The sequence below is a fragment of the Dermacentor andersoni genome, chromosome 10 (assembly GCF_023375885.2).
Source record: "Dermacentor andersoni chromosome 10, qqDerAnde1_hic_scaffold, whole genome shotgun sequence".
NCBI lineage: Eukaryota > Metazoa > Arthropoda > Arachnida > Ixodida > Ixodidae > Dermacentor > Dermacentor andersoni.
Window position 1 is genome coordinate 114,034,871 of NC_092823.1, and position 25,115 is coordinate 114,059,985.

At 43.2% G+C, this 25,115-nt stretch overlaps 1 protein-coding gene and 1 long non-coding RNA gene across 4 annotated transcripts in view; one reads left to right on the forward strand and one right to left on the reverse strand.

Moving 5' to 3' along the window:
* Window positions 1–18,257, forward strand: part of LOC126544740 (ral GTPase-activating protein subunit beta) — a 66,877-nt gene extending 48,620 nt beyond the window's left edge. For all 3 annotated transcript variants that reach the window (XM_050192198.3, XM_050192200.3, XM_050192201.3), the window contains 8 exons: window positions 1,820–1,892; window positions 2,285–2,455; window positions 5,005–5,143; window positions 6,620–6,775; window positions 8,511–8,759; window positions 12,835–12,961; window positions 13,862–13,978; window positions 15,141–18,257. In XM_050192198.3, the coding sequence (XP_050048155.1) occupies window positions 1,820–1,892; window positions 2,285–2,455; window positions 5,005–5,143; window positions 6,620–6,775; window positions 8,511–8,759; window positions 12,835–12,961; window positions 13,862–13,978; window positions 15,141–15,255 (1,147 nt within the window). In that variant the 3' untranslated portion in view covers window positions 15,256–18,257. The remainder of the gene's footprint in view (window positions 1–1,819; window positions 1,893–2,284; window positions 2,456–5,004; window positions 5,144–6,619; window positions 6,776–8,510; window positions 8,760–12,834; window positions 12,962–13,861; window positions 13,979–15,140) is intronic.
* On the reverse strand, window positions 17,717–24,482 carry LOC129387955 (uncharacterized). The gene is made up of 2 exons (XR_008615095.1): window positions 24,244–24,482; window positions 17,717–21,809 (listed from the first exon to the last, which is right to left on the reverse strand). It is a non-coding gene; the product is annotated as an uncharacterized lncRNA (long non-coding RNA).
* Window positions 24,483–25,115: the final 633 nt, after the last annotated feature.

The following is a 25,115-nucleotide window of genomic DNA, read 5'->3' on the forward strand; positions in this document are numbered from 1 at the left end:
TCCTGGCCAACGCCCATGCATGTTCATGGGTCCAAACATTATTATTTCGATCTTAAAATTGGCCTTCCCCAGATAATGCGAACTTGGCCAGGCACAACTTGGCCAGTCAGAACTTTAGAAGTCATAACTGGGCGCCTGACACCTATGGTGACCCCAATAGCGACCTCTTTAGTGGATGTGTGTGTCTCGGCACAGCTTAGGAGACAGTGGTTGCGTTGGACATACGTCATCAATCGTCGAAAACTCCTTTTTTCGGCCAGCCCTAGGAAGATTTTCAAGCCATAACCATAGCTCACAATGACCGATTACAGCATTTATTTGATTCTAACACGCGCCTTTTTTTTCATTAAAATTGGGCCGAGAATTGCCTGCGCGGTCAATCGCATACTTAACCAAAACGGCGTGCGCGGCGTTTGCATGCTTTACCACATAACACAAGTGTAGTGCGGCGAAGCTGACTTTAGCAACATGGCCGTCATTGTGCATATTTTTCTTGCTAAGAAATTGGGTGCGCGTTAGATCTCTACGTTATTTAGGAGCTTTAATGTAATTTCTATGTTAGTTTTTGCTTTGAACACTTAGAAAGTGGGTGCGCGTTTGATTCGCGGCATGTTAGACTCTGGCAAATACTGCCAAATGAATCTGCAGTTTGTTCTGCCTTTTATTCTAATTTTCTTTTTTTCGGTCTCCATTTGTTACGTAGCTTGTTTAATTCGACCTTCCAGATTACTTGATAGCTTTGTTGGTCCGGCATGGTCGAATTAACGGATGTCGACTGTAATGGTTTCAATGCAAATCAGATAGAATTGTGTTTGTTCATCATCGGGTCTATTTCTTGCTGCAACAAAGTTTGGCTGCGCTGGAGCTCGTTTGCTATAGAGAAAGAATTGCTGCAACAAGTTGGGTATAGAGCTACTAACTTGTGACACTCTGGTTCTACAATCTCAAATTCAATTTGAAGCATATGTTTTCTTGGATAAGAGCTTTTCTCTCATTCTTTTCTCAACATGCTTGGAAGATTCTGCTACTGGCTGCATACAGCTTCACAACTCTCTCCTGTTAACATTAGAAAGTTGCTATTTCTTTACACAAAATATCCAGCAAAAGACTGTAGCGATGCTTTGCCTCCATCTGGTACGGGCTGTGGTATTGATCTTTCTCAATAAAAAAAAAATCTCACGGGTTGACATGCTACAGCTGACACCGCATTGCAGTGGCATTATGGCTACCCACGTTTTGATGGTTGCTGATCAACGTACACATGAACTACCTCTCTCTTGCATTGTTATCTGTGAATTATTACAACCTTACGGCTTATGTACTGCTGCCTACCTACACCTTATGACCTTGATCTGCTGACACTGCCTGCCTACTCCTCACGACCTTGTGATCTGGTGGTCTTGTCTATTAAGTTACGAAGCAATATCTGCGTATATGTCTATCAGAGTGGTTTTATGACGTACCACTATAAGTAGTCCATCAGTAACACAGCTCCACAACAAGTACAGCTCAATATGTAAATTGCGTGATTAAATGCTACACCTAATCTTCCATTCGTGGTGTCTCCGTTGCATTACATTACATTGTATTACAACCACTTCGAGGATACATATTGCACAGGATTAGCCTAATCATGCCTTTGATTGTACTACCTTTGGCATCACCTCTGGCAGAAGCTTTGCATAGGCATAGCCAACAAAGACTGGTGACTTTCCTTTGCAGTGCTCTTTCACAAAAAAGTAACTAAGCAGAAATGTAAATCTTTAGCTGCAACCTTTTGAACTGCTAAGTGTTAAAACATTTTTCTTTGATGTTTCAGCGTCTGTCAAGATTTCCAGACTGCCCGCCTGTTCCTGTCTCACCTGGGATTCCTCTGGGATGACATCACAAAGGTATTGACGCCACGGAATCTCTTCCAACTTGTGTTTGCGCCTGTGACTGAACTTCTTTCAAGCTGTGTTGCACTTACTACCTTTGGCTTGAACTGCCGTGCTGCTTGTAATGAAGCTGAACTGTGTACTGCCCATTTATACACTGCATCAGTAGCGGCCAATCAATACGGAGTGGCTGCCAAGAGAAGGGAAGCACTGTCAAGGATGAAAGGGAACTAGGTGATGCAATGAAATTTAGAAACTCGCAGGCGTAAGACAGGGCTAGTTGACACAGGACAGTGGTAATTAGAGATTGCTGGGAGACGCCTTCGTCCTGTAGTGAACATAAGCTAGGCTGATGTGATGATATTGACCAAGCTCGGCTGCTGTTCATGCGGTGTCTCGGACCTCAGGTGGTGGGTACGGGAAATGGTCAGCCCCTGATGGCCCTGAACCAGAACCAGGCAGGTTTCTACAGCGCGCTCGACAGCCTTGACCGCATCCCATCGCGCACCAATGACACCGTGTTCGTCTTCTATGTCAAGGAGGGTCAGGTGACCCCGCTTGAGATCCTCGGCAACGTGGTGAGTTTCTGCGATGTGCTACTGCTACATTTAAAAGGTAGATTTATCTCAGAAGCTTTTACTTAAATACGGTGAACGCTCGCTAATTCGACTCCAGTTAATTCGATCCCGACCGAAGGTGCCGGCTGGCGCCTATGCATTTCTATGGGCCCTAATTCTTTTTACTTCGATCCTAAAATTGGCCTTTGCCGAATAATTCGAACTTCACTAGTCAGCACGCATGCGTCTGACCACTATAGGGACCCCAAAAGTGACTCCTTTAGTGCCACTGTCCCTCTCAGCGGAGCCTAGGGGGCAGTGGATGCATTGAACACAAGTCACCTCTTGTCGAAAATGTTACTTTCGGCCTGCCCTAGGAAGATTTTCAAGCAATAACCATAGCTCACAATGTCTGACTATGGTATTTACCTGATTCTAATGTGCCTTCCTTTTTGTAAAACAAAATTGGGCCGAACATTGCCAGCGTGGTGCAATGAGGCATGAAACCAAAACCACCTTTGCAACGTATGCTTCATACTTATAGTCATATGCTTTACCGCTTAACACGGATCTCCTGTGGCGGAGCTTAATATAAAAAAACTGTGTGGTGAAGGTGGTTTTAGGAAGCTGGTTGCCATTGCGCAGCAATTTTTCTAGCTAAAAGATTGAGTGCGCGTTGGTTTCTGCTTTTAGGAACTTTAATGTTGTTGCTACGTTAGTTTTGCACTTTGGACACATAGAAAGTCGGCACCTGTTTGATTTGCGAGCATTGTTAGAATAGGGTAAATACTGCCTAATGAATCAGCAGTGTGTATTGGCATTTTTTTCCATCTTGTTTAATTTGACCCACTGGATAATTATATCAGTTTTGACGGCTTCGTTAAGGTTTAATTAACGGAAGTAGACTGTACCGTATTTAAGCTCCTTAGCTCGCACTTTCTGTTTTTCAGGAAAAAGTTTTCTTTCCACAACATGGCATGCATATCTGATTAGAGCACAAAATAAAAAAAAATGTCATTATAGATCTAAATCTCACCCCTAATCTTGTATCCCACCGCCCAGCCTTGAAAGTTGTGCTTTGCCATACTGTGGGTGCTGGAAGTTTGTTGTCACAGACCACCACCATATCACGCCTCTAGTGGCTTCAGAGTAATGTAAACAGATCTCGAAGGCCATTATTTTCTGTACTGCAGATGCTGGAACTTCATCATGTTCACTAAAAATCACTGTCATCCAATAAAATGTGGCCCGGACGTCAGTGCATCTGTATAGAAGCAGCTTTTTAAAGCACAATAGTCAAGGTGCACATTACAATCGACAGTAATGAATTTTCCATTTTTGTCTGAAAAAACAGGTGCCTGGTACAATTGAAGCTGTATTATAGTAGAGTAAATACAGTATGGTGGCAACAGAGAAATCGTTTTGCTTGGCATTCACTGCACCGATTTTGACGAGGTTTGTTGCATTCAGAGGGAAAAAAATTAAGGTCTACCGACTGTAGAAACATCTTTTTGTTTAGGCTGTCAATTTCTTTCTTTTTTTACAAGAGCTGTTGAATATTGCAAAATTAGAAAGGAAGACTGAAGCATCAAGCTTACAACTCGGTAACTCAGGAGTAAAGCGTGATATCACTGTTTTGCTTACTCCACTTATTGAGACGTGTAAAGTGGATAAAATTGATGGTATTATACAGTGCTGAAATATACTTCCACTTTGCAAGTGCTTTTGCAAAAGCCGTGTGAGTGTTATAACGATTTCATGTAAGCTGCTTGCTGAATATGACAAATCAGTTCTGCAGCAATTTACACAAGGTGGAGGAAAATTTATGAAATGGACAATCCAGTTTCAATAATAACTTAGTGCTACAGTCAGGTGGATGACAGTTTTCCATTTCGGGGTGCTATTAATGTGTGCTGAAACACATTTGTTTACGGGAAAAACTGGAAAGGGAGCTAAAAGCTTTTACCACAATCTTTGCTCTTGGGAGGATTGCACTCGCAGTTTCCTCTTTCTAAAGCAAGAGCTTTCTTTGATTGTTCCTACCACCTTGTGGTTTGTATGTTTATGGCCGTTTATGGGCCAAATTGGTTAACTTGGTTTCCAACTTGGGGAGTCCCCCCAGCACAGAAGCCCACTGCTCTAACCATTAAGCCACGGATGCCATGCCTGAAAAGGCAGAATAAAACACCTTTACGAATTTCCCTCGTGCAAAATGAGGCATTAAGACACTTGGCACTTTAGCCTGGGTTGCATAGCAACAATTTACTTATAAAAAGTGAGCACACACATCTTCTAGCTGACAATGAAAATAGAAGTTAGGGGATGAGTTAGTCATTGAAATACGCTGTGCGTCTCCCATCATACTGTGGTGCTGCGGCACGATTGTACAAGGTGAAGTACATTGTGTCTTGTGATTCAGCACCTTTTAATTTCTCTGCAAGGTCCATCGTGATGGCCAAGGGACGTGCACATCACTGAAATTGGCAGCGCATTTCTTGTCGTAATGTGCACTGTGTCACAAAGGTGTCAACCCGAGGTCGGTCTTGCCGGGATTTATTTTGTTGATGCAGACGAGCAGCCGAAACGTGCACCCCCAGTTCCTCGAGTTCCTGCGGTCCTTGGGCTGGCCGGTAGATGTGGGAATGCACACCGGCTGGACTGGCAACGTAGCCACGTCGTGGCGAGTCACCAGTGGGGATTTCAACATTGGTGAGGCATGGCTTTTGACCGTTTCACCCTTCTGAAAGCGTGCGCCTCTGTCTCATTTAGCACGGGTGCTTTGTTGCACTGTGATGGGCAAGCAAATTGGATGCAGTTCATAGTCGAATCAAGCTATGATTAGTGGTTTCAATTGACGCCATTTTCACGCTCTTTCCGGTATGGGATCTCTTGAAAACAGAACTACGTGTATGAGACTTTTGAAGTGTTTTGAACCCTTTCGTTGCCAATTGTACATGACAAGGTTGCATTCAAAGCAAGAAGCACTCATGAAAATATTTAAGCATCTCGCATCCATCTTAAAGCACTTCCGATTGGATTTGCGCTGGTTCTTTGAATAATATATGTAAGGTAAGATTGGTAAGAAAGTATATGACTGGGTGTTTGCTCTCGGTGTCAGTATGTGATCATGTTAATTTGTTTACAATCAACATCCGATTTCTCAGACTTCCAGGGTCTGCAAAAACATCCAAGAAATCGAGCAACACTAAAAAATGAGTGCATATTGCCCCGAGGGGCACAGATCATCACACGCACCACCGAAATCGCTCTGAAGGCTTGCCGGCACACTTATAAGCCATATTAGTGCTCGTACGTTGAGCGGAGATGGCAGCTGCACGCATGTATAATTAAAGAATGCAAATAGTGTTTCGTGACCATTGCCTCTTTCTACTCTTAGTGTGCTTCACCGCAATACATTGTGTAGGCTTCACCGTGTAACTTCGATGTATTGCGGCGAAGCTGACTTCAAAACTGGCATTATTCAACGCGTTGTGCTTTGTTGCTGTGCAGCGAACAGCAGGAAGCTTGGTAGCCAACGTCAAAGCAGCTAGGCCTAGCGTTGCTGCGGTGGTGGCTAGGGCTGCCAGGGAATTGGCATGTGAGAGGACCGGTTCAAGGCTTCCAGATAATCAAAATACCGGTGGTGGTTGCTTCGATTAATGTCATTTTAGACCTGCATTCACACAAACATTTTGGACCTGAGTTCATGGTGTTCACGGGAAAACGAATCTAGCGGTTCCTGCTATCTTTCATGATGGCAGCAGGAACCTACTGAGCACCCAGAGTTCTGCTAGAGGTCTATTTTGAGGTGCTTAAAAAAGGCAGCATGAAGATCATTCCCATGCTAATTCTTATCTTGGCAATTGAAGGGTTAGGCACTAAGTTCAGGCCTAAAGTTTAGGACTGAAATTGGGCTAATGATGATGCCATTTATAGCAACCATGGCCAACCAAACTTTACGTTCTTGGGCAGCATACATAAGAACGAAACATGAGAAAGAATGAAAAAGTCTCACAACTGAAAGTATATACTGGAAGAAACTTGCCCGCTTTTCACTCCTTCTGCAAACTTTGCACTTGCTTTGTTATATCCGATAATTCGTTGTATCTGACAATGAGCTATATCCGTGTTTAGTCGAGCTTCGACCATAGGGGCACACTGCAAATGAAGACTGTCTTTGTGCAGCTGACTTGCCAGCAGACCACGGTGGGAGCCTATACAGCGGCCACCACCAGGTCCTGTACTGGTCGGACGTGCTCTCCGAGCTAGTCTTCGTGGTCCCTTCGCCCAAGAACCTCCCCAGAGACGTCGCATCTGGTGAAGTCACCCTGAGGCCCAAAGGTTTGTTTGAGTGTCCTTTATTCATATGGGCCATTCCTCCAAAATTAGTCATACAGTTTACGAATTCAGGCTCGTTTTACAGCTTTACAAGTGTTGCCTCAAATTTTACTACAAAGAAATTATCTTCATGAGAAAGCTCGTTGGTCTCCAAACCTTTTGTTCGGAGGACACCAGAGGGGTACTTGCTTCGAGCAAGTTCCCGAACCAGGTGAAATCGGCAGCAACAAACTTGCACGTAGAGCCACTGTGACAGTGTGAACAGTGTGTTACTTGTCCATCTCTGCTGTACCAAGTTTGTTGCTGCGTTTCTGCTACATCTAAAGGTAAAATATTGTTAAGTGAGTCCCGACACGAAAGTTTGGTGTCCCCCTTTTCTTGCTTTATTAGGTAGCTGTCGACTACATAGTTATGGTACGAAGCCTCAATTCCTCGAGAGAATTGCAAATGAATAATTACAGCACCTTGCATGGCCTGCCCAAAGCACTCAAGTGCAGCGCAGCCTTGGACGTAAAAAGAGGTTACTTCTCACATCACCGTAAGCAGAGGTGGCGAGGTGTGGTGGTTGCAGGACATACAGACTGCGTTGCCGCAAGCTGCCAGACTGCGCGGCCCCCCTCCTCCCCAATTGTTCTCTTCTCTTGGGAACGCAGGAGGACGCTCTCTCCCCTATTTTGCTGTTGAGTTCTGAATGGACTCGGTTTTAGGCGTGACGGCCACAGTGTGTGTGTATGGATCAGTGGTATGTGGCACCACGAGACCGCCACAACAGGTTTCGGTGGCGAAATAGGTAACCTTTCTCACATCTGCAACGGCTGTGCTCTTGGCATGCATTTTGAAATGGGCCTATTAAAGGCTAACGTAATTAGTTATTTGCTGTGCTGTTGGGGAATTGAGGCTCCCTAATGTAAATTACTGGGTCGACGGCTATCCTATAAAGTAATAAAAATAGCACAAAAAATTTCTGTCGGTACTACTTTAAAGAAGCGTGTGTGCGTCCCACAAAAGGTATGTGCTCAAAGCAGGCTTAAAAATATAAAGAAAACTCCATGCAAATGCCCCCCCCCCCCCTCCCTCATGTCCAGGAATGTTACAAATTTGAAAGCTCACAAGTTGGCGCGTAAATTTCTTTAAAGAAAGAATTTCGGGCATGTTGGCACTGTATTCTTGCGGATCAGCACGCAAAAAAAAATGGGGACAGTGAAGAGGCATTACTGTGCACGTCTGTACCCACCGTGGTGGCTAAGTTGCCGTGGTGGCAGCATGCCGATTGTGGCAGAATACTGGAATGCTCACTTAGATTCAGGCGTGCATTTAAGAACTGCACGTGGTCATAATTAATCCAGATCCCTTCACTACAGCTGTCTCGTAGCCCCTGTGTTACTCTGGAATGTTAAACCTGATAGATCAATCGATTGATCAATCAATCAATCAATCAACCAAAGAAGGAAGTTGTCAGTTAATCAATCAATGAACGAAATTTTCAGTCAGTTTAATTGTTTGCATTGCTTCATTGACCTTGATTATGTAAACCAAGTTTCATCATTTTCTTTATGAGGAACCCACACAGTTTGTGTTTTCCAGCGATATTGGAACATGAAATAAATTGAATTATGTTACAGTCAGGTTAATGGTAACTTCTTCTTGCTAGGCCTGGCTATAGGTTTAGTAATCTATGCACAAAGTGAGAGCTGAAGTCTTGAGGCCATATTTTTCAGTGCTTCCTTTTCCCATGTAGCTGACAGCTTCCCCGAGCGGTCGACGACAACTATGATGGGATCGCCAGTGTACGACGGCATGACGGCAGGTGCCGAGGGGCCGCCGGAGAAGGTTCAACGTGCCATGTCTCTCAACATTGACACCCCGGAAACAGTGACGCGTCCTGCCCGCTCACGACCGGCACGCATGCCGAATGTGGCACTGGCCGAACTCAAGGTGCTGGTTGTGTGGCTTGAGAGTTTCGAGGACTACGTCTGCTTTCCCCTGAGTAAGTTGTAGTCCCTCAGCTACTTAACCGCTTAACTGCCAGTGACAAGATAATACGGCATCACAGCGAGCGTCCTCTGGTGCCGATGGCAAGTTAGCGGATTGTGAATTTTTGGCGATGTTTGCATGTCTATGTGATTAGGTTTTTGTCATTTTGACAAGAAAATAATACATAGTAACTTTTGCCAATATATTGTTATGCTCATAAAATTTTGGGGGGAATTTGTCACGGCACTCAAGAAAATAACAGATAATGCACAAAACTAAGGAATGACGAATTAGTTCTGCAGAAATCCTCAAAGAAGGTTCATAAGAGCAAAATTGTTATTCATCTGACAGTAGTAGCAGGAAGCTATAATAGCTTCAGTCTACTAGCTGACTGACCAAATTTACTGAGTGACTGCAGATTTTTGTGCGGCTAATTTTTTATTATTCAATGTCACTGCACTTAGAGTTGGCAGTTAAATTGACCTCTCTCTGCAATCTGCTAGCCTCCTGTTTAGCTCAGGTGATAGAGCCTTGGAAATGTGTTCGTTCTGGGTTCAAAACACTGACCAGGATGAATTTTTCTTTTACAGCAATGCTGTTGAGGGAAATTCCACGATGACTTTCATTTAGCAAAGACCGATGTGCAATAGAATGGTCGATGCCAAATGTAAATGCAATGCGATGCATGTGGAAACCCCGAATTTGCTTTGAAATGAAATGGTCAATGACTGTAAAATGAAAGTTGCGTTGCGTATAGTATCTCATTCAAATAGACAACAAATTATATGTACAGATTTTTTAACCAGTAATCTTTCATTTGTGTTTCTTATGTCACGTTGTACCAGTTCCATGTTGAAGTTAAGCAGGAAGTTCATACGGTTGCGGTAGTAAAAGCTAACGTCGTCATGCTTCAACCAGTGCAGCAACATCAAACTGGTTTTGTGGAAAAACCGGTTATCTGTTTATTCGATTCATTGGTTATTCAAATTTCAAAACCGGATAACCGGAGTTAACAATTATTCGGTTATAGTATCCAAATGTTCGGATAGCCTGGCATTTGTTCTCCTGTACTTGTATTGTAATTTCTGTTCTTATATTTGTAACATATTTGGAATATTTATACATGCAATAGAACTGAAAATTTGAATAAGCTGTGAGCAACACCAAATATTCGTGTTCGAATATTTGAATATCAGGCTAACCGGTTATTTAAACAGGATCTCCTAAATATCCATTTCTTGGCATCCAGATAACCGGTTTTTGAGACCGAATTCATTTCCCTCTAGTTAAACCGGACAGCCGGTTTGACGGATATTTGGAAGCACTAGCTCCAACCCCTCGTGTGTTGCTGCTGTCACTTAGATTGGCCAGTCATGAATGTGCTTGAATGTGAGCCAGCAAACAGACCCTTAGTACTTTCGAAGGGTGTAAAAACTAGCACATAGGGCACATAGGGTCTTTGATATATCAGTTGTGAGATCAGCATACATCTCTGAAAGACCTTTTTCTTGAACTGTGAAGCTTGTATGGGTTTCCTTTGTAGCTTCCCACTACTGTCGAGTAGATGGCAGTTTTGTTTATAAAAGAATGGAGAGGTGATTCAGCATCATTTGATGAAATAAACTAATCAAGTAAAATCAAGTGAGATCACCAAGATGGTGGACCTCAAGCTAGAATTGTAGATAAATTATTGGTGTGTGGACTGACACCACCATCCTGGTCAACCTGCGTTCATTGTGCCATCTGAGCTTTGAAAGCTTGCTTTTGACAACTGAATGGGAGAAGACTGACTGGAACTCCCTCGGACTTGCACAAGTCTCAATTCACTGGGACTTGCACTGTGACTCATGCCTGCTCGACTTGTTCAGATTCACAGGTGGGAGTTCCATCTTGGTTAAAGGAGCCCTGAAACACTTTTTGAACACCGTAAAAAAATGATGCCGATCTGCTAACAAGGCTCCTGTGAACATGAGAGCCAATTATTATTGCACTGCATGCAGCAGGGAGTTTAGGGAATTTACATTCTTGTGTTAGCAGTGGTGAAAAATCGCTTGCTCTCGCTTTCGCAGTGTTATCATGCAGCGTTGTCGCAAGCAGCTGGGCCCATAACAGCTATATCGGCTGGTTTCATGACGCGCGAACATTCTCAGAAATACAATTATTGCTCATTTGATATAAATAAGTTTTAAAAAAGGTCCAGTGTTGCTCGAAAGGTGAAGCGTCAATTGTGATAGCATATTAGTACAGTTATACAAAGGTAGGATAGTAGGTTTATCGGCCCTATAAACTTGGAAACATTCCCTTACTAACTGAATTAACAAGCATGGTGTCAGCACCCGCTATGGTTGCTTAGTGGCTATGGTGTTGGGCTGCTAAGCACGAGGTCGCGGGATCAAATCCCGGCCACAGCGGCCGTATTTCAAGGGGGGCAAAATGCAAAAGCACCTGTGTGCTTAGATTTCGGTGCACATTAAAGAACCCCAGGTGGCCCAAAGTTCTGGAGTCCCCCATTACAGCGTGCCTCAGAATCAGATTGTGGTTTTGGCACATAAAGCCCCATAATTTAATTTTTTTTGATGAACACCTCACACTCGATGATTGCGGACGCTCGCTGTCAAAGCGCTGGAATGAGCAAGCATAGCAGCAGCAGTGAGCGAAGTGATTCGTGCTGTCTATCACTTTAACGCAAACAGTCACGAGGAAACAGCACGCACAAATGTATGAGCTGTCTGCAGATCACATACGCAGTTGCTGGCACAGTAGAAGTACCCCCTCCCCCACTTTCCTTCGTTTCACATGCGAGGTTGAGCCCCAATTGTCAGTTCCCCTTCCACCCGGTTGCGAAATACACAGTTGCTGCCGGAGCCCGACGACGTTCCCCTCCCTTCGCTTGTGCTTGAAGGATTTGAAAAATTTTCGCAGCAGGAGATTCGTGAGGTGACATAATTTAACAGTGATGTCAATCTATCATTAGTTAGTAAAGTATTTCAGGGCCCTTTAATTGGCATCCATAAAGCGGAGTGACTTCACTGCGTTTGCAGTGTTGCAACACTAGAAAGTAAAAAAAAAAATTGGCAGTGGCTTAACTTGGCTATGCCAGGATATATGTAGCAAAAGCTAAGGTACAGCATGGTTAGCCTTGGTTAATCTTGATTGCAAGTCCAGGTTAGTCTGGTTGTCTAGCTATGTTGCGGCATTTAGCCAGTCGTTCGGCGCGCTGTTCGTCTGTTTCCTGGGCGATTCGTTTCCCCTTCATCTCGTTCCGATGTCGATTCCAGGCATCCTCCTGCTTATCAGAATTGTCGGCGCCCATACTGCCACCTCAACTGTGGTTGCGGTGCACGCGAGCTCTTCTTTTCAATCCTCCGACATGTTATCGGGCATGCGACGCAGCTGGCGAAGCGAGCGGAGGCGAACGCAATGACGAGGAATGCGGTCTGACGTCATGTGCCTCCTCGGAGCACCGCCACGGTGAAATCACAAGTCCGTGACTAGTAAAGCTTGTGCATAAAAATGCCGATGAAAATAGCAGCAAAAGGCACAGCAGCGCCACGAGAGGCTAGCAGCCTTCCGTGGGGAAATTGCACTGCCGAAATACTGTGTGTATTGCCAGGCATGCCTAAGTTCACAAGGATGAGGCAGGCTCCCGGAAATGAAAATGCCGTAGAGCATGCAAACTAAGCACTCACATAGTAATAAAAAAATACAATAAAAAACAACACAGTAAGCATGTTTTTCTTCTTCCTTGTGTTAATAACTTCTTGTACTCCTTATATCACTATTGTAAAAGGGGCAGCCTTCATCATTATAGGTTGGTGAATTCTCCTTTCTTATTTTCATCAAAAAAAAAAAGTAGGTCAGATGAACAAAAGAAGGCAAGCTGTGCCCAACTAAACTAACCTGATGTAGCCAAATATGCTGCAAATGAAGCTATAATTAGGTGGATGGCAAATCTTATGTGAAAAAAAAAAAGTGCAATTGAGAGAAGAGTTAGCTTTAAGAGTGCTTTTTGCTCTTTCTTGTGCAGTGAAACTGGCTTATTTGTCTATGGCCTATGCTTTGTCGTTGGCCCGTTCTTTGCATTGCAGGCGAATTGCTACCAGCCACAAATACCGGCCAGGAAACCCCGTCTGGACGCGGAGACGTGTTTGTGATATTCGTCCATGCTTTGCAGAGTGGCTTGTTTCGCATAAAAGTACAAAGCCGAGGAACCAAGTAGGTACCTATGCAGACCCCTCCTGTGCAGCTTGGTGCACTTAGTGCATTGCAATTCAGATGCATTATTGAACAGGTTGTAATAAAGTAATAAATAGAAGAAAGTACGTAATTTCTTCTTGAAGTTATCTTAGAACGTTAATAGAAATCCATGTCTTTAAAACTACAGTCTAAGAAAGCATAATTTCCTATGAATGGGTTTAACAAACTTTTTTTTAGTTTATGTTCAACATTAACTGACAATTTTGTGTTCATTGCACCAAAACTTGGCGGCGTGAGGCACTGCTAATGAAAGTAGTAAGTGCAAAACACTTGCAAGTTGTCAGCTACTGCCAACGTGCTGAACTGGCTGCGCTTAAAAGTTAGCTCCCATTCAGCTTACCCAATACAGTCTCTGCAACGAAATGACTTGTATAAAGAAGGAATAATTCTGCCGCAGTTCTGCTTCGAGATATGCGGTGCGTGACCTCTACATCGAAGTGACCTGTATAACGAATTATTTTGGAGGCCTCAGTCACTTTGTTATAAAGGCGTTCGACTGTACTAGTAACTCGCTGTGATCTGCCACTCTTCGGCAGGCATTGTTGACCGTGGGAGACAGTTACAATGAACTAATGGACATGACAAAGCAATTTTGGATCTGCCTTCAAGTTCTTCGTAGTGAGGATTTAAACGCTAACTTAATTACATTTAGGTGCTCCTTTCCATGACCATACAGGCACTCCACTCATGACTAGTCCCTGCGCGTACTACTTTAGTATCTCAGAAAGTGATCTCACAAAGTGACAAAGTATACCAGAAAGTAGTCAAACAGGATTATGGACATACAGTGCTGCTAAGTACTTGGTAGTGTGTCCTGTGAGCAGTGTATCACCACAGCTACTTGGCATTCTTTTCCAGAACCATGCAGGCGTTGCCACTGGTGGACGGAATGGTCGTCAGTCGCCGTGTCCTGGGTGTCCTTATCCGCCAGACTGCTGTCAACATATGCCGGAGACGGCGGCTAGAAGCCGAGATGTGAGATCCTGTATTTCTAGGCCTGTCTTGTTACTTTAAAGGGCCTCTCATCAGGCCCCACCTTAAATTTTGGTTATACTCAACAACTTGTAAAGTGCCATCTAGGGAGCATTTTATATAAATAATATTTTAAACTTCTTAAACTAGTTTGTTATTAGAGGAGATAGGGGGAATGGAAATGTCGTGTTGCCATGCTGCCAGGGGATGAGCTTCACTTCCAGCATAGACACTCTCCTTTTCCTTGACTAGTGTCCGCAAGCAACATGTACTCTCTGCCTTCTCCCATGCAGGGGCCGAGGGTGTACATCATGTTCACGTGTGTACAATTAAGGGGTGCTCTGGGTCGAGAGTATAATGAAGCAGCAAGCATAAATGTGACCAAGCATTGCTTGAACTGGTCTGTTATGGAAACAAAATTGATATATATATATATATACAAGCAACAGTATATTAAAGACAAACAAAAATTAAAACTTCAGTTCTATCTCAACCACTGTGCAAACAAGAGTACTTTCTTCAGCTGTCAAGGGATGTCGATGAGCTCCCTTCACCAAAAGCGGAAGGGCAATCATGTGACACCCAGTGCATCTTCCCTGAGATAAAGACAAAAAGTTCAGAAGAGTCCACAGGTGTCCGTGTGATGCAGCTGTGAAGTGGCCTGGCTTCTCAGTTAATGGTTGCCTTGCACCAGGTTATACAACAATCGCAAACATTAGGGCCTCTGTGCCAAGGGCTCCCATAGCACTGCTGTGGATCATCAGTGCTTCCATCACAACTGTGCATAAAGTACTCACGGTGTCGATTGAAAACAAAGCAGAAAGCTATAGTACCTGATGTTGAGCATAAAAGCATTTCAGAAGCAACTATTCTGGGCTCTTTCATCAGAACATGCTCAGCTATCGCCATAAAAAAAACGTGCTCAGCTATCACTATAAGAACCACATGTTTGGCTATCGCTATAAGAGCCACATGCTTGGCTGTTGCTGTAAAAACTATGTGCTCAGCTATCACTCTATGCATTCACATGTGCTCCACAAGACATAACAAATTTTAAGTTTTCCAGCTGTTAAATGTTATTGCTTATGTTATATCTGCAATAGAACTTCATTTGTAGAAGTATGTACAGTGCTTGACATTAGGTGCTGTCTACATTTCACAACAGGTGTCCACCACCACATGTGAGGCGCCGAATGAAGATTCAAGAGATAGCAACCAAGTTCCAACAGCCACAAGGGCAGCCAGAACTTTACGAGCAGCTATTCAGGAGTACCCACTGAGCCAGCTTCAGGCAGCAAAAAACTTCAGAACAGGAGCAGCATGGCTTTCCAACGTTGTGTGTTTGTGCCTGACATCACTGCTGCTGTGAGCTTCAGTATTCAGAAGAGGTCTGCCACGTGGCAGTGGCTCGCAGTGCCATGCGGCTCTGCCGTGAACGGCGAAAAATGACAATCAGTGGTCACACCCCTGTTTCAAAGACGGTGGGGGCATGATTGTGATATGAAGACATGCTCCTACATGGCTCTGCGAGGTGGAAGTTACGTCTTGATCACTTTCTGTGGAAAGACAGCTGTCCTGTCACAGGGCATTCCTTAGTGTGTGTACGCAGCAACCTTGTCTTCATAGCAGTGCACGATTGCCGTCATGTTGATCAGCACAATTTGAAGTAACGACATGTTGCTAAGTGGCTGCCACTGTGGGTGTCCGATGTGCAATTACGCTGCGTGTATCATGGTGTCATGGACACATGTGCGTCCTTTAATGTGTCACTGTAAAAGTGTTAGGTGACGGTTCTTGTATGATAATAAGCTGCATTCCTGCTGACCGTGTAACATTATGCATGAATGAGATTCAAATGAGCCAATTTACATATGAGCACAGGATGCAAAAATTTTGTGAATGGATTTTTCACAAGGGTTCAGTTCCATTTTCCCTTGCAAAGAATGGTGAATCGAACATCACAGTTCTAATTATACATGCTACGTTTCTACCACCTTCAAACGCAATCTTCAGATTTTTATTTTCTCATTCGAATCTTTGTTTTGTTTCACTTGTCCACGATAGTGATTTTGACCTGATACAAAAATGTTGGTTATGTGTCAGTTATGTGCTTCGTACTTAACAATTTGTACTGACATACAGAAAGTGGCAGTGTATATTATTGCTTTATGTGAAAATGCTGCATCATTTGTCAAACACTAGAAAAACATTGCACTTCCTTCAAGGAATCAGCCTTAGTGAGCATTGCTGAACGCTCCCCTGATAAGGCGTATAGTCCATTTAAGCATACATCTTGTAGAATGTTTAATGGCGGTTTGTTGTACGAGTAGTGGTACCACTGAACGTCACTCTAATTCTAATTGCAGATAAAGAATTTTATTTACTTGAAACGTGGTGTGAAACCATGGTGCATTTTAATGATGTAATATACAGTGACATCTATCGGTCAGACGTTCATGCCTTGATCATTACAAGCTTATAAATCTATGAGACAAAGAATAAAAAAAAAAAAGGACACAGCACAAAGCTGCTTAAGAAATTAGATAAGCATGTTGAAGAAACATGAACAAATCATGCATATTGCTGATTTCTATAAATGGTGATACGCAAGGTCATTAGTAAGCTGCTCTGTAGGATCAGTATGTCATGTTTGTGAAGTTGAAACAATCCAGAGTTCCAGGATGCTCAATACAAGAAAGACAATGAATAAGTTATTCATGCAGCCTCACACAGTGGGCATGCATTGCACGTGTTGATTTGTTTCTCAGCGCTTGCATGTGTAATGCCTTGCTTATAATGAATTGTTTAATTACAGGAAAATTTGTGTACACCATCGTGGAACTAAAAATTCTGCTCGAACAGAACCCGTGTCTCCATTAGAGTAAATATATGTGTGCAAATTTGCATGTCACTGTACAGCTGCCCAATTTTTAAATAATATCATACGAGCATCAACCAAAAAGTGCATCATCACTGTGTGGCAGGGCAGACGTGTTGCAGTGCATTAAACAGCCTAGCAGCCTAGCCTAGCCTAGCAGTCGTGTCCTTGTGGCAGGGCAGATGTGTTGCCATGAATGAAACAGCCTAAAAGACGACACTGCGACTTGTGTGTGCTTTAAGTGCATGCACTTAACCACACACATTTCTCCATGTTCCTCTCAATGCAAGGCATTGATGTACTTTTTTGTCGGCACTTACACGATACTGTTAAATAATTGGACAGTAAGCACTTCCTCCATGATGTTGCGATATCAAAGAAGCCAAGTGGTACAAGAGTGCATGAATCCCTTGAGTGAAAACTTCTGTGGCAGTTGTTATTACAAGAGAGCTGCGGAGGCTTATTTTAAGACAACCCTAAAGATCTTTTTGTGAGGGTATTATTATACATATTATATTATATTATACAGGGACAAGGGGATAGTAAAATCAACTTATAGGTGCGAATAATCAAATCAACACAGGGAATGCATGGGCATATATAATTCAGGATCAGTGGATGCAGCATACCCCAAAGTGCATTTTAAGATACCACATCCATTATAGTATCTCCGCGTCAAGACGATAAGGCTGTTTTTTAATTACAGTATTTCCGTCTTCACACTAGGTAAAAGTGGTTTCATTCAAGTGGCCTGCACGTCTCCGGCAGTTATTGAGAGCTGAAGTACCGACAATGGTCACGGCTGTAAAAATTGTGCCAAGAAGTCTCGAGCACTAGCGAAGACGCAGACTTTAAGGAATGAATTCCAAGACATGACAAGGTTCTTTATTTGGTTTCAGCAATGACAAGCATCAAATATCACAAACACTCTGCAAGTCCACGTGACTAAATGCAGGACTACAATATGACTGTACTTTTGGACCTCATTATAACAACTAATATCAGAAGTAAAAATAACTCCACTATAATCTGATATTCATTATAATCGTGTATGCTTCACAAGTTGATATCAGTGAGAAACATATTGTATTTACTCCATTATATCCGGGTTTGTCATCTCGAGGTCTCACTGTACATCAAAACGGGTTAGGCATAGACGTATTTGGCATTTGAGTGACACCGACTTCTGTAGTGGTTTGTAAAACGTGCAGTTTTGCTTTGACCCAGTGTGGAATACTACGAATCGAGCCTTGTAAAAAAATAGGTGACCTTTCAGGGTATGGCAAGTCAGCTTTTCATATAGAACGAGAAGGTATGAAAGCTATGGCAAGAAAAAAAAATAGAAAGAGCACTGAAGTCATGTTGTTGCTTGGATCATGACAATAAAGGGAAAATCGCTGATGACTGATGTCTTGCAAATTGCAAACGGTAACAAGTGAGATGTTGCAAAGACTTCTTGTCTTTTGACAACAAAAGCAAAGTATCACAAGTTCGGCTGTAATGATTGGTGTGATTATTTTAAGTGAAAGATGGAGGCTGGTGATGAAATAATGTAACTTTAACTACGTGTGCCGAGCTGATCCGAAGGAAATGCTTCAAGTCGTCCGAAGGTAATATTAAGAGGAAGTTTTAGTTTGGGGCCTCCTATCTCAATACATAGGAAAGGAGAAATCGTTTTTCTTGGCAACCGGTGCACTGAATTTGATGAGACTTGTTACATTCAAAAGAAAGAAGTTATAATGTAGTGACTGTTGCAAGCTGATTTTTTATTTAAGCCGTCAATATTTTAATAAAATTTGTTGAAATCTGCAATATTTTCAAAAACACAACTATCAAGTTTACAACTCTGTAGTTTGACATTGAATAAGGTCATCACAATAATAGATCTCAAGCGGAAAAAAATTGATATATCTGTGAAATATAATCAGTATTGATGAATAGGACTTTTGCAGAACTCTTGTAAGCATTTTAACAAATCCATGTAAGCTGTAAATGAATATACTCAATTTGTCCGCTTTATATAACGGATGCTGCTTACAGAACTGCAGCATCTTTTCTTGGTACAGAGTTACAGGTTTGCAAACTCCGTGCTTCTATATTTTTTTTTCAAGTTTACCGATTCTTGGCAAATTTTGCAAAAAACAAAAGGCCAAAAATCAAAATTCTGCTTCCAACAGCCACTACAATTTAACTTTCCCTCTCAAATGCAACAAGTTTCCTTAAAATCGGCCAAGCAATTATCTTAGAAAAGCATTTCCGCGTTTTACATGTATTTGAATAGGTGCCATCGGAGTTGGGCCCAACGCTAAAGCTTCCTGTTAAGGGGCATTTTAAACAGAGCTGCGATTGAAGAAAAAGTGCTCTGCAAGGTGATGGTACATTTTCCTTCCATACATGGCAGTTTACATGAGTGAGAGTGAATAGGACTGATATGCAAAGTATTTTTTGTGTGCATGTTTTAGAGACGGAGGTTAGAAAATCGTGCTAACTGCAAAAGAAGTCGTAACATTGACAAAACAAAAGTCAGATATGCACAGTGCAAGTCAATCAGCTTAGCTCAGTATATCACACTTTCGTGCATTTAACTAAGCTTCAGTAAATTTCGGAAAGCGAAAAGTGTGGGCTACAGACAATGACGCAATGCCTTTGTCTGTAATGCAAGGCACGTTGCTGTAAAGCCAGTTTAATACACATTGCGGAGCTTTTCTACTTTCCTGAATGCCCCCAGCTGCACCATTGGAAAGGCAACTTTTTTCATGGATTTAAACTAATATATATGCGCACTAGTAGTATTAGCAGTTGAGTTGTCATGGTGACATACAGTTGCCTTGAAGCGGCGCCTAAACACTTGTTGAACATACTAAGAAAACAATGCCAATTTGTAGAAGAGGTTCCTGTGAACATGTGAACCAATTATCATTGCACTTCATGCAGCAGGGAATTTACAATCTCTTGCCAAAAACGGCGTAAGATCGCCTGCTCTCGCCTCCGCAATGTTGTCGCGCAGTGTCACTGTGAGCAGTGATGCCCACCAACAGCTATTGGACGATTTTGTGATCGCGAGAACATTTCAAGTAATACTATCATTGTTCATTTTTAGTTAAATAACTCAAAATATATATGTGTATCCGCAGTGTCAGAAATACAAAAAAATCATTCCATCTTTGCACTACCAGTCTGCACATGACAGTTGTGTGTAGCTGCGTCTGCTGTATGTGGCCTCTGAAATAGCAGCGGCGTGCTGCGAAGTGTAGTCTAGCGCAGCCACCATGAGGGGCTGCAACGAGCCCTCTCATCGTCAAGAGACTCAACTTTTGGGCAGAGCATTGACTCCTTAGCTTCTCCCCGTGTAGCTTCCAGCATGCTAGTGGAGACGAAAGAGAAAGGCACTCGTCGGTGCGATAACCACCTCTAACTCCACTTGAAGGATTAAAAAAATGTTGTCAGTACGAGTTTCGTGAGACAACATCCTTTTGTAGTGAGGCCATTATATGATTAGTTAGGAAAGTGTTCCAGGCTCCCTTTGAGGTGTGCAAACTGACAGCACCTTGGACTAGCTTACGTTAAGTAGTGAACAGAAGTGTTTACGTTCTCTCGAGCAAACATGAAATTTGGTTTATAATAATATTTCTGCTGAAGAAACGTGCGAAATGAAAACATATCTTCTGTGTGCAATACTGTAGCTGCGCTATATCTGTTTGTACATGTTGAGTAACATTTCGGAGAAGCCATCTCATCTGTCCTGACTGCACATAACTGACGTTCTGTTCACCACACTCTGAACAACGCAAGAACAGGACTCCTTTGGCATTAGTGAAGCACAATTGAGAATAAAAATAAAACTGAGCATTTGGAGAGAATAAAACTATTCTCATGGATTCATGTGACTTGTTCCTGTCATGGCTTTCTGAACCTCTCACCATATGACTCTCATTCTAGGACAGGACACAAGAACATGTATTGCACTGCTAAAGGCACACAGAAATAACTAAAATGAGGCACGTTAGTGTTCTTGGAATACAGCACTCTGTACAAGTGAGCTTGTTATGGTGGCCTTCAAACTTTCTCTAAATGCTGTCTCTTAAGCAGTTTTCACTTTGTCCTATGGCTCCAGAAATGCAAATCTGACCGTCAGATGGAAAGATTGAATCTTTCCATCCAGCAAAATGTATGCATGTCGAGCACTTTTTCCATGTTCCAGCACTTTTCTGTATAGATCCTAGGTGCCATAGCGCATATTTTGCTGTTCCTGAATTCCCTGTGCTTCTTCCACTTGATAGGCTCAGAACGGGCAATTAAGCTATTGGCTCGAACGAGAAAACACATGGCGGAATTCAACAAGGGCCAAGAACAGCATACCTCGGTTCATATTACACAGACGCACCTTGTACCGCTATCACACGGGCACATTCGATCACAAGTGAATTTCTGTATCGTGATTGGCTCCTTTGAAGGAGCTTCAGAAGGCAGCCAATCGCGATAAATTCTATCCCGACTGGGCTCAATAGCAATCTAGAGTGCACCATGTGATCGGGGCTTCACACTAAGAGTACAAGTGGCTCCCCAACGACGTCCAACTTCTTGCAGTCGTCACTTCTTTCCGGTTTCTTCCAAAGCATTGCACACACAGCGCACAGCAGAAACGGGAACATGCTCCTCACTACGCGCGACTTGAAGTCCGTCCTCGTACACGCCAGCAACAACGCGAATCCCTGAACGTAAAGGAGGATTGCCACGGCGACGAGCACCACGCCCGGAACATTGTTCACGATGAATGCAGCTGCTGGAGCTCTGTTGGGCCCTCGAATGCGCAACAAAGTGTCGCGGTTTGTCAGTCGGAACAGGGGTGTCAGGCAGAGGAAGCCGCAGCCGAGGTAGAGGAAGAGCACAACCCAGGCCGCTCGCTGCCGGAACTGCATCGCCGTTGGGATTTGGCAGGACCCATGAGTCTGTCAGCTGCAAAAATTTGCACTTAGTTCTGTCTATTTGGTTGCTCTGTCAAATACAGTTTTACAGCTTTTGTCTGCATCGTCACCGCTTGCGACCCCCGTTTTCTCTCAGTCCCCCCTTCCCTTTATCCCAACACAGAGTAGCAGGGTAGAGGAGTCAACCTCAGGTTGACCTCTATGCCGTTTCTAAACCCTTTCTGGTCTGAGATTTCTTGACAAAGTGAAAATTTATTTCATATGTACATTTGAACAACAAAACTAAGGGAAAAATAAAGAAAAAAAATTATCCCACTAGAACCTTCTCTCACGAAGGGCCAACAACTCGAGGTGGTGTAAGCAGCACGTGGTTATTCAGACTTGCATATAGACGGTCGCTGACACCCAGGTTTTAGAGGGTAATTTTGTTTGTTTTTTCTCAGTGTCGTATTTTCTCCAACAAAAGATTATGATTCCTACAGGAATCATTGGCCCAGAGAGCGTTAAACTTCCCTCTTTCTCTCTCCTACGCAACTGGCAAAAGCAGTACCAGCATATTTTTCGAAGTTGTAGAGACAACTACCTTGCCTCAAGGTCGGGAAACACTTGCAAGTTTGATACTAAAGTTGGGGGCCGGGTGGGACCTCAAAATGCCAGACCTGGATTCACCAACATTACCATGGTCATGACATAGAACAAAACTTGCTGATGTCATGTACCAGTAAGGCTAGGAGGTATGGTGATGGTGAATATGAAAAAATATATGTACTGCAAGCACAGGTATTGTTTCTAAGGTTGTACCTTCAAGAGGGCTTGCACCTTCATTCAATGAAAATAAAAAAAAACGCATGGGAAATGTGATGTCCGCAACACTTCAAGACCAGCTAATTTCTCAAGAAACATTTCTTTTCTAACATGCTCTGCACCGTTCAGGGAGGCATTTGCCAGTGGCTCCATTCGAAACCATTGGCCTGCTTGTGGTGAAATGCTGCACAGAAGTGGCATTTATTGGTGCAATTTGCTTTAATAATCATGTTCCTTTCCTGATTTGTCTGGAACAGACAGGAATTCTAAATTACATGGGGATGGAATTCCGTGGTGATGCCAAACCAAGAAAGTTTATTTTCTTAGTGACAGGGTGCGTGGCATCATCTGTTGTGGGGAGCCTGGAACTTTCCAGACTCTGTTGCGTATATGTAGAAGGTGTTTTACTGTGCAGCAACAGCTGGCAACACTGTCCTCTTCAGCTAGTAGTCTACTGATTACTTCTTGACAAAATAGATAAACAAATTTAATTCATCTTCGACAAACACTGCACCCCATGATATTCAAGAAATGCTTTGACTGTGAAGAATTTGAGTGCACATAAGCCAGCAGTGTTGTCGGGATAGCCATCAATTAACATGGCTCCTAAGTGAGCCAGCATTCAAGAGTCATTATAGTTATTTTCCTTTGGTAATGCATTTCAGTATGTTCAACTTATCTCAACATATTACCAATGTGAGGGACTCAGCCTACCAACATCTGTGTCGGCCTCAGAAACGGCTTTAGTTTACATCTTGAATGAACATATTGGACCATCATATACATGTTCACTATGTCAGAATTTGCTCCTTGACATTCCATACATTACCGCAATGAGTCGTTACCACAAACTACTTATGTCTTCCCTGAATGTTGCCAAGGCCAGGGGGATTTTGTAACAAAGCCAAGTTCCGTGCTTATGCTAAGGCGACAACATACCGATGTGCATACCCAGGAAGATAATAGCGATGCGCTTCTAACGCCAAATTAAGGCGTTGATACAGCGTATGTTCTATACGGTGTGTTCAATGCAAGTCCAACCGAAGTCTCGATGTTCTTGAGAGGCAGTTTAAGACACCGCCTTTGTACGAAACATATCTCCGTGAGTTAAGATCAGAGCCTGCTCGTGCAGCCTTGATATTACGGTAAAGACGATTAGTAAACGACGACTCTCTTCATAAACAAGGAATTGCGAGAGGTCGTCAGAACACTCTATAGCGTTTACTGCTGCTTTTACTAGCACGAAATCGAGGCCAATTTGCAACGAACTTGATCATACATCGGAAGGTAAAAGATGAGACGCCGGCAACATACGATAAACGCAGCTACGCAATTTCTGGCGAAACACGATGCGATCTAGTTATTCGCTGGTTCCTAGAGGCTGCTTCTGACAATAAATACGGGTTGCCACGGCACTCGGAGTCGTACAATTTATCTGTTTCCCAATCTAATTGCGCAATCACTCGTCCTATCTTTTAGGTAAAGGTGTAAGCAAGACTGCAAAACGTTCCTGCAAACGCTACAATAGAGAAAACGATCCATCAGACACAACGGCTTCTCAAGCATTGATCGTGATGATTGGCTTACTATTTTTTTTTAAGACAAAGAAAAGCGAAAGGCAGCTTTCACAAAAAAAGAGCGATAGATATGCTTCACCTTACCCGAGCAAGAGCTGGATGTTGTACAGCCGCGTGGGTTATCGAATGGGTTATCACCGATTCGAGCAACTCTTATCGCCGCATCACAGGGCGCCGCTAACTTACTCGCACGACTCGCTATAGAACGGTTGATCATTCCTCACGAAATCTGAAGCATTAACATTTTGGCGTAAGCAAAAATCACAGAACAATTTTCGCTAGTTTGCAGGTCATGTTTACAGCACGCACGCACGCTTTTTTCGCGCTTTGATGAGCCGTCAAAATAAACACGCGCTTATTTAAACGTCACTACGGGAAAATGCGGCGCTACCATCGCGAACCTCACCTGGGCCCAGCTCTATGCCAGCTGCAGCAAGGTTGTGCAAGGTTTAGCGGGCCAGGTAGCGGCAGAGTACGCGAATATGCAAAGGAAGACAGAATATTGTGAGGCTGCATCAGCTGGTTACAACGGTGGGTTGACTCTAAGGACCTTTAGAAGGTAAGAAACCTGAAAGTGTCGAGATGTACATGCGTGCGCATCCATGCACTATCAGCCGAGAAAGCACACTGCCCTGCCTTCGCTGCTGCACTCAGAAGTCACCTTCTCCATCACAGACGACATGATCTGCCGTAATAATACGAACAAATGTGAATTAAAATTAGATATTCTTTTAGATATTCGAGACTGGATTACGGTGGCTAACTGGGTAGAAGGTTCCTGTTGCACAGATGTTCATATTATATGAAAAATTATGGTAGATACGTTCTGAAAAAAAAAATAATAATAATAACTCGCTGCCCCGACCCTGTGCAAAAGGATGTCCAACGAAGCTGTTGAAACCCACCACTACAACGGCTGGGGGGAGGCGTTATGCAATGCTATTTCTCAATTCCTT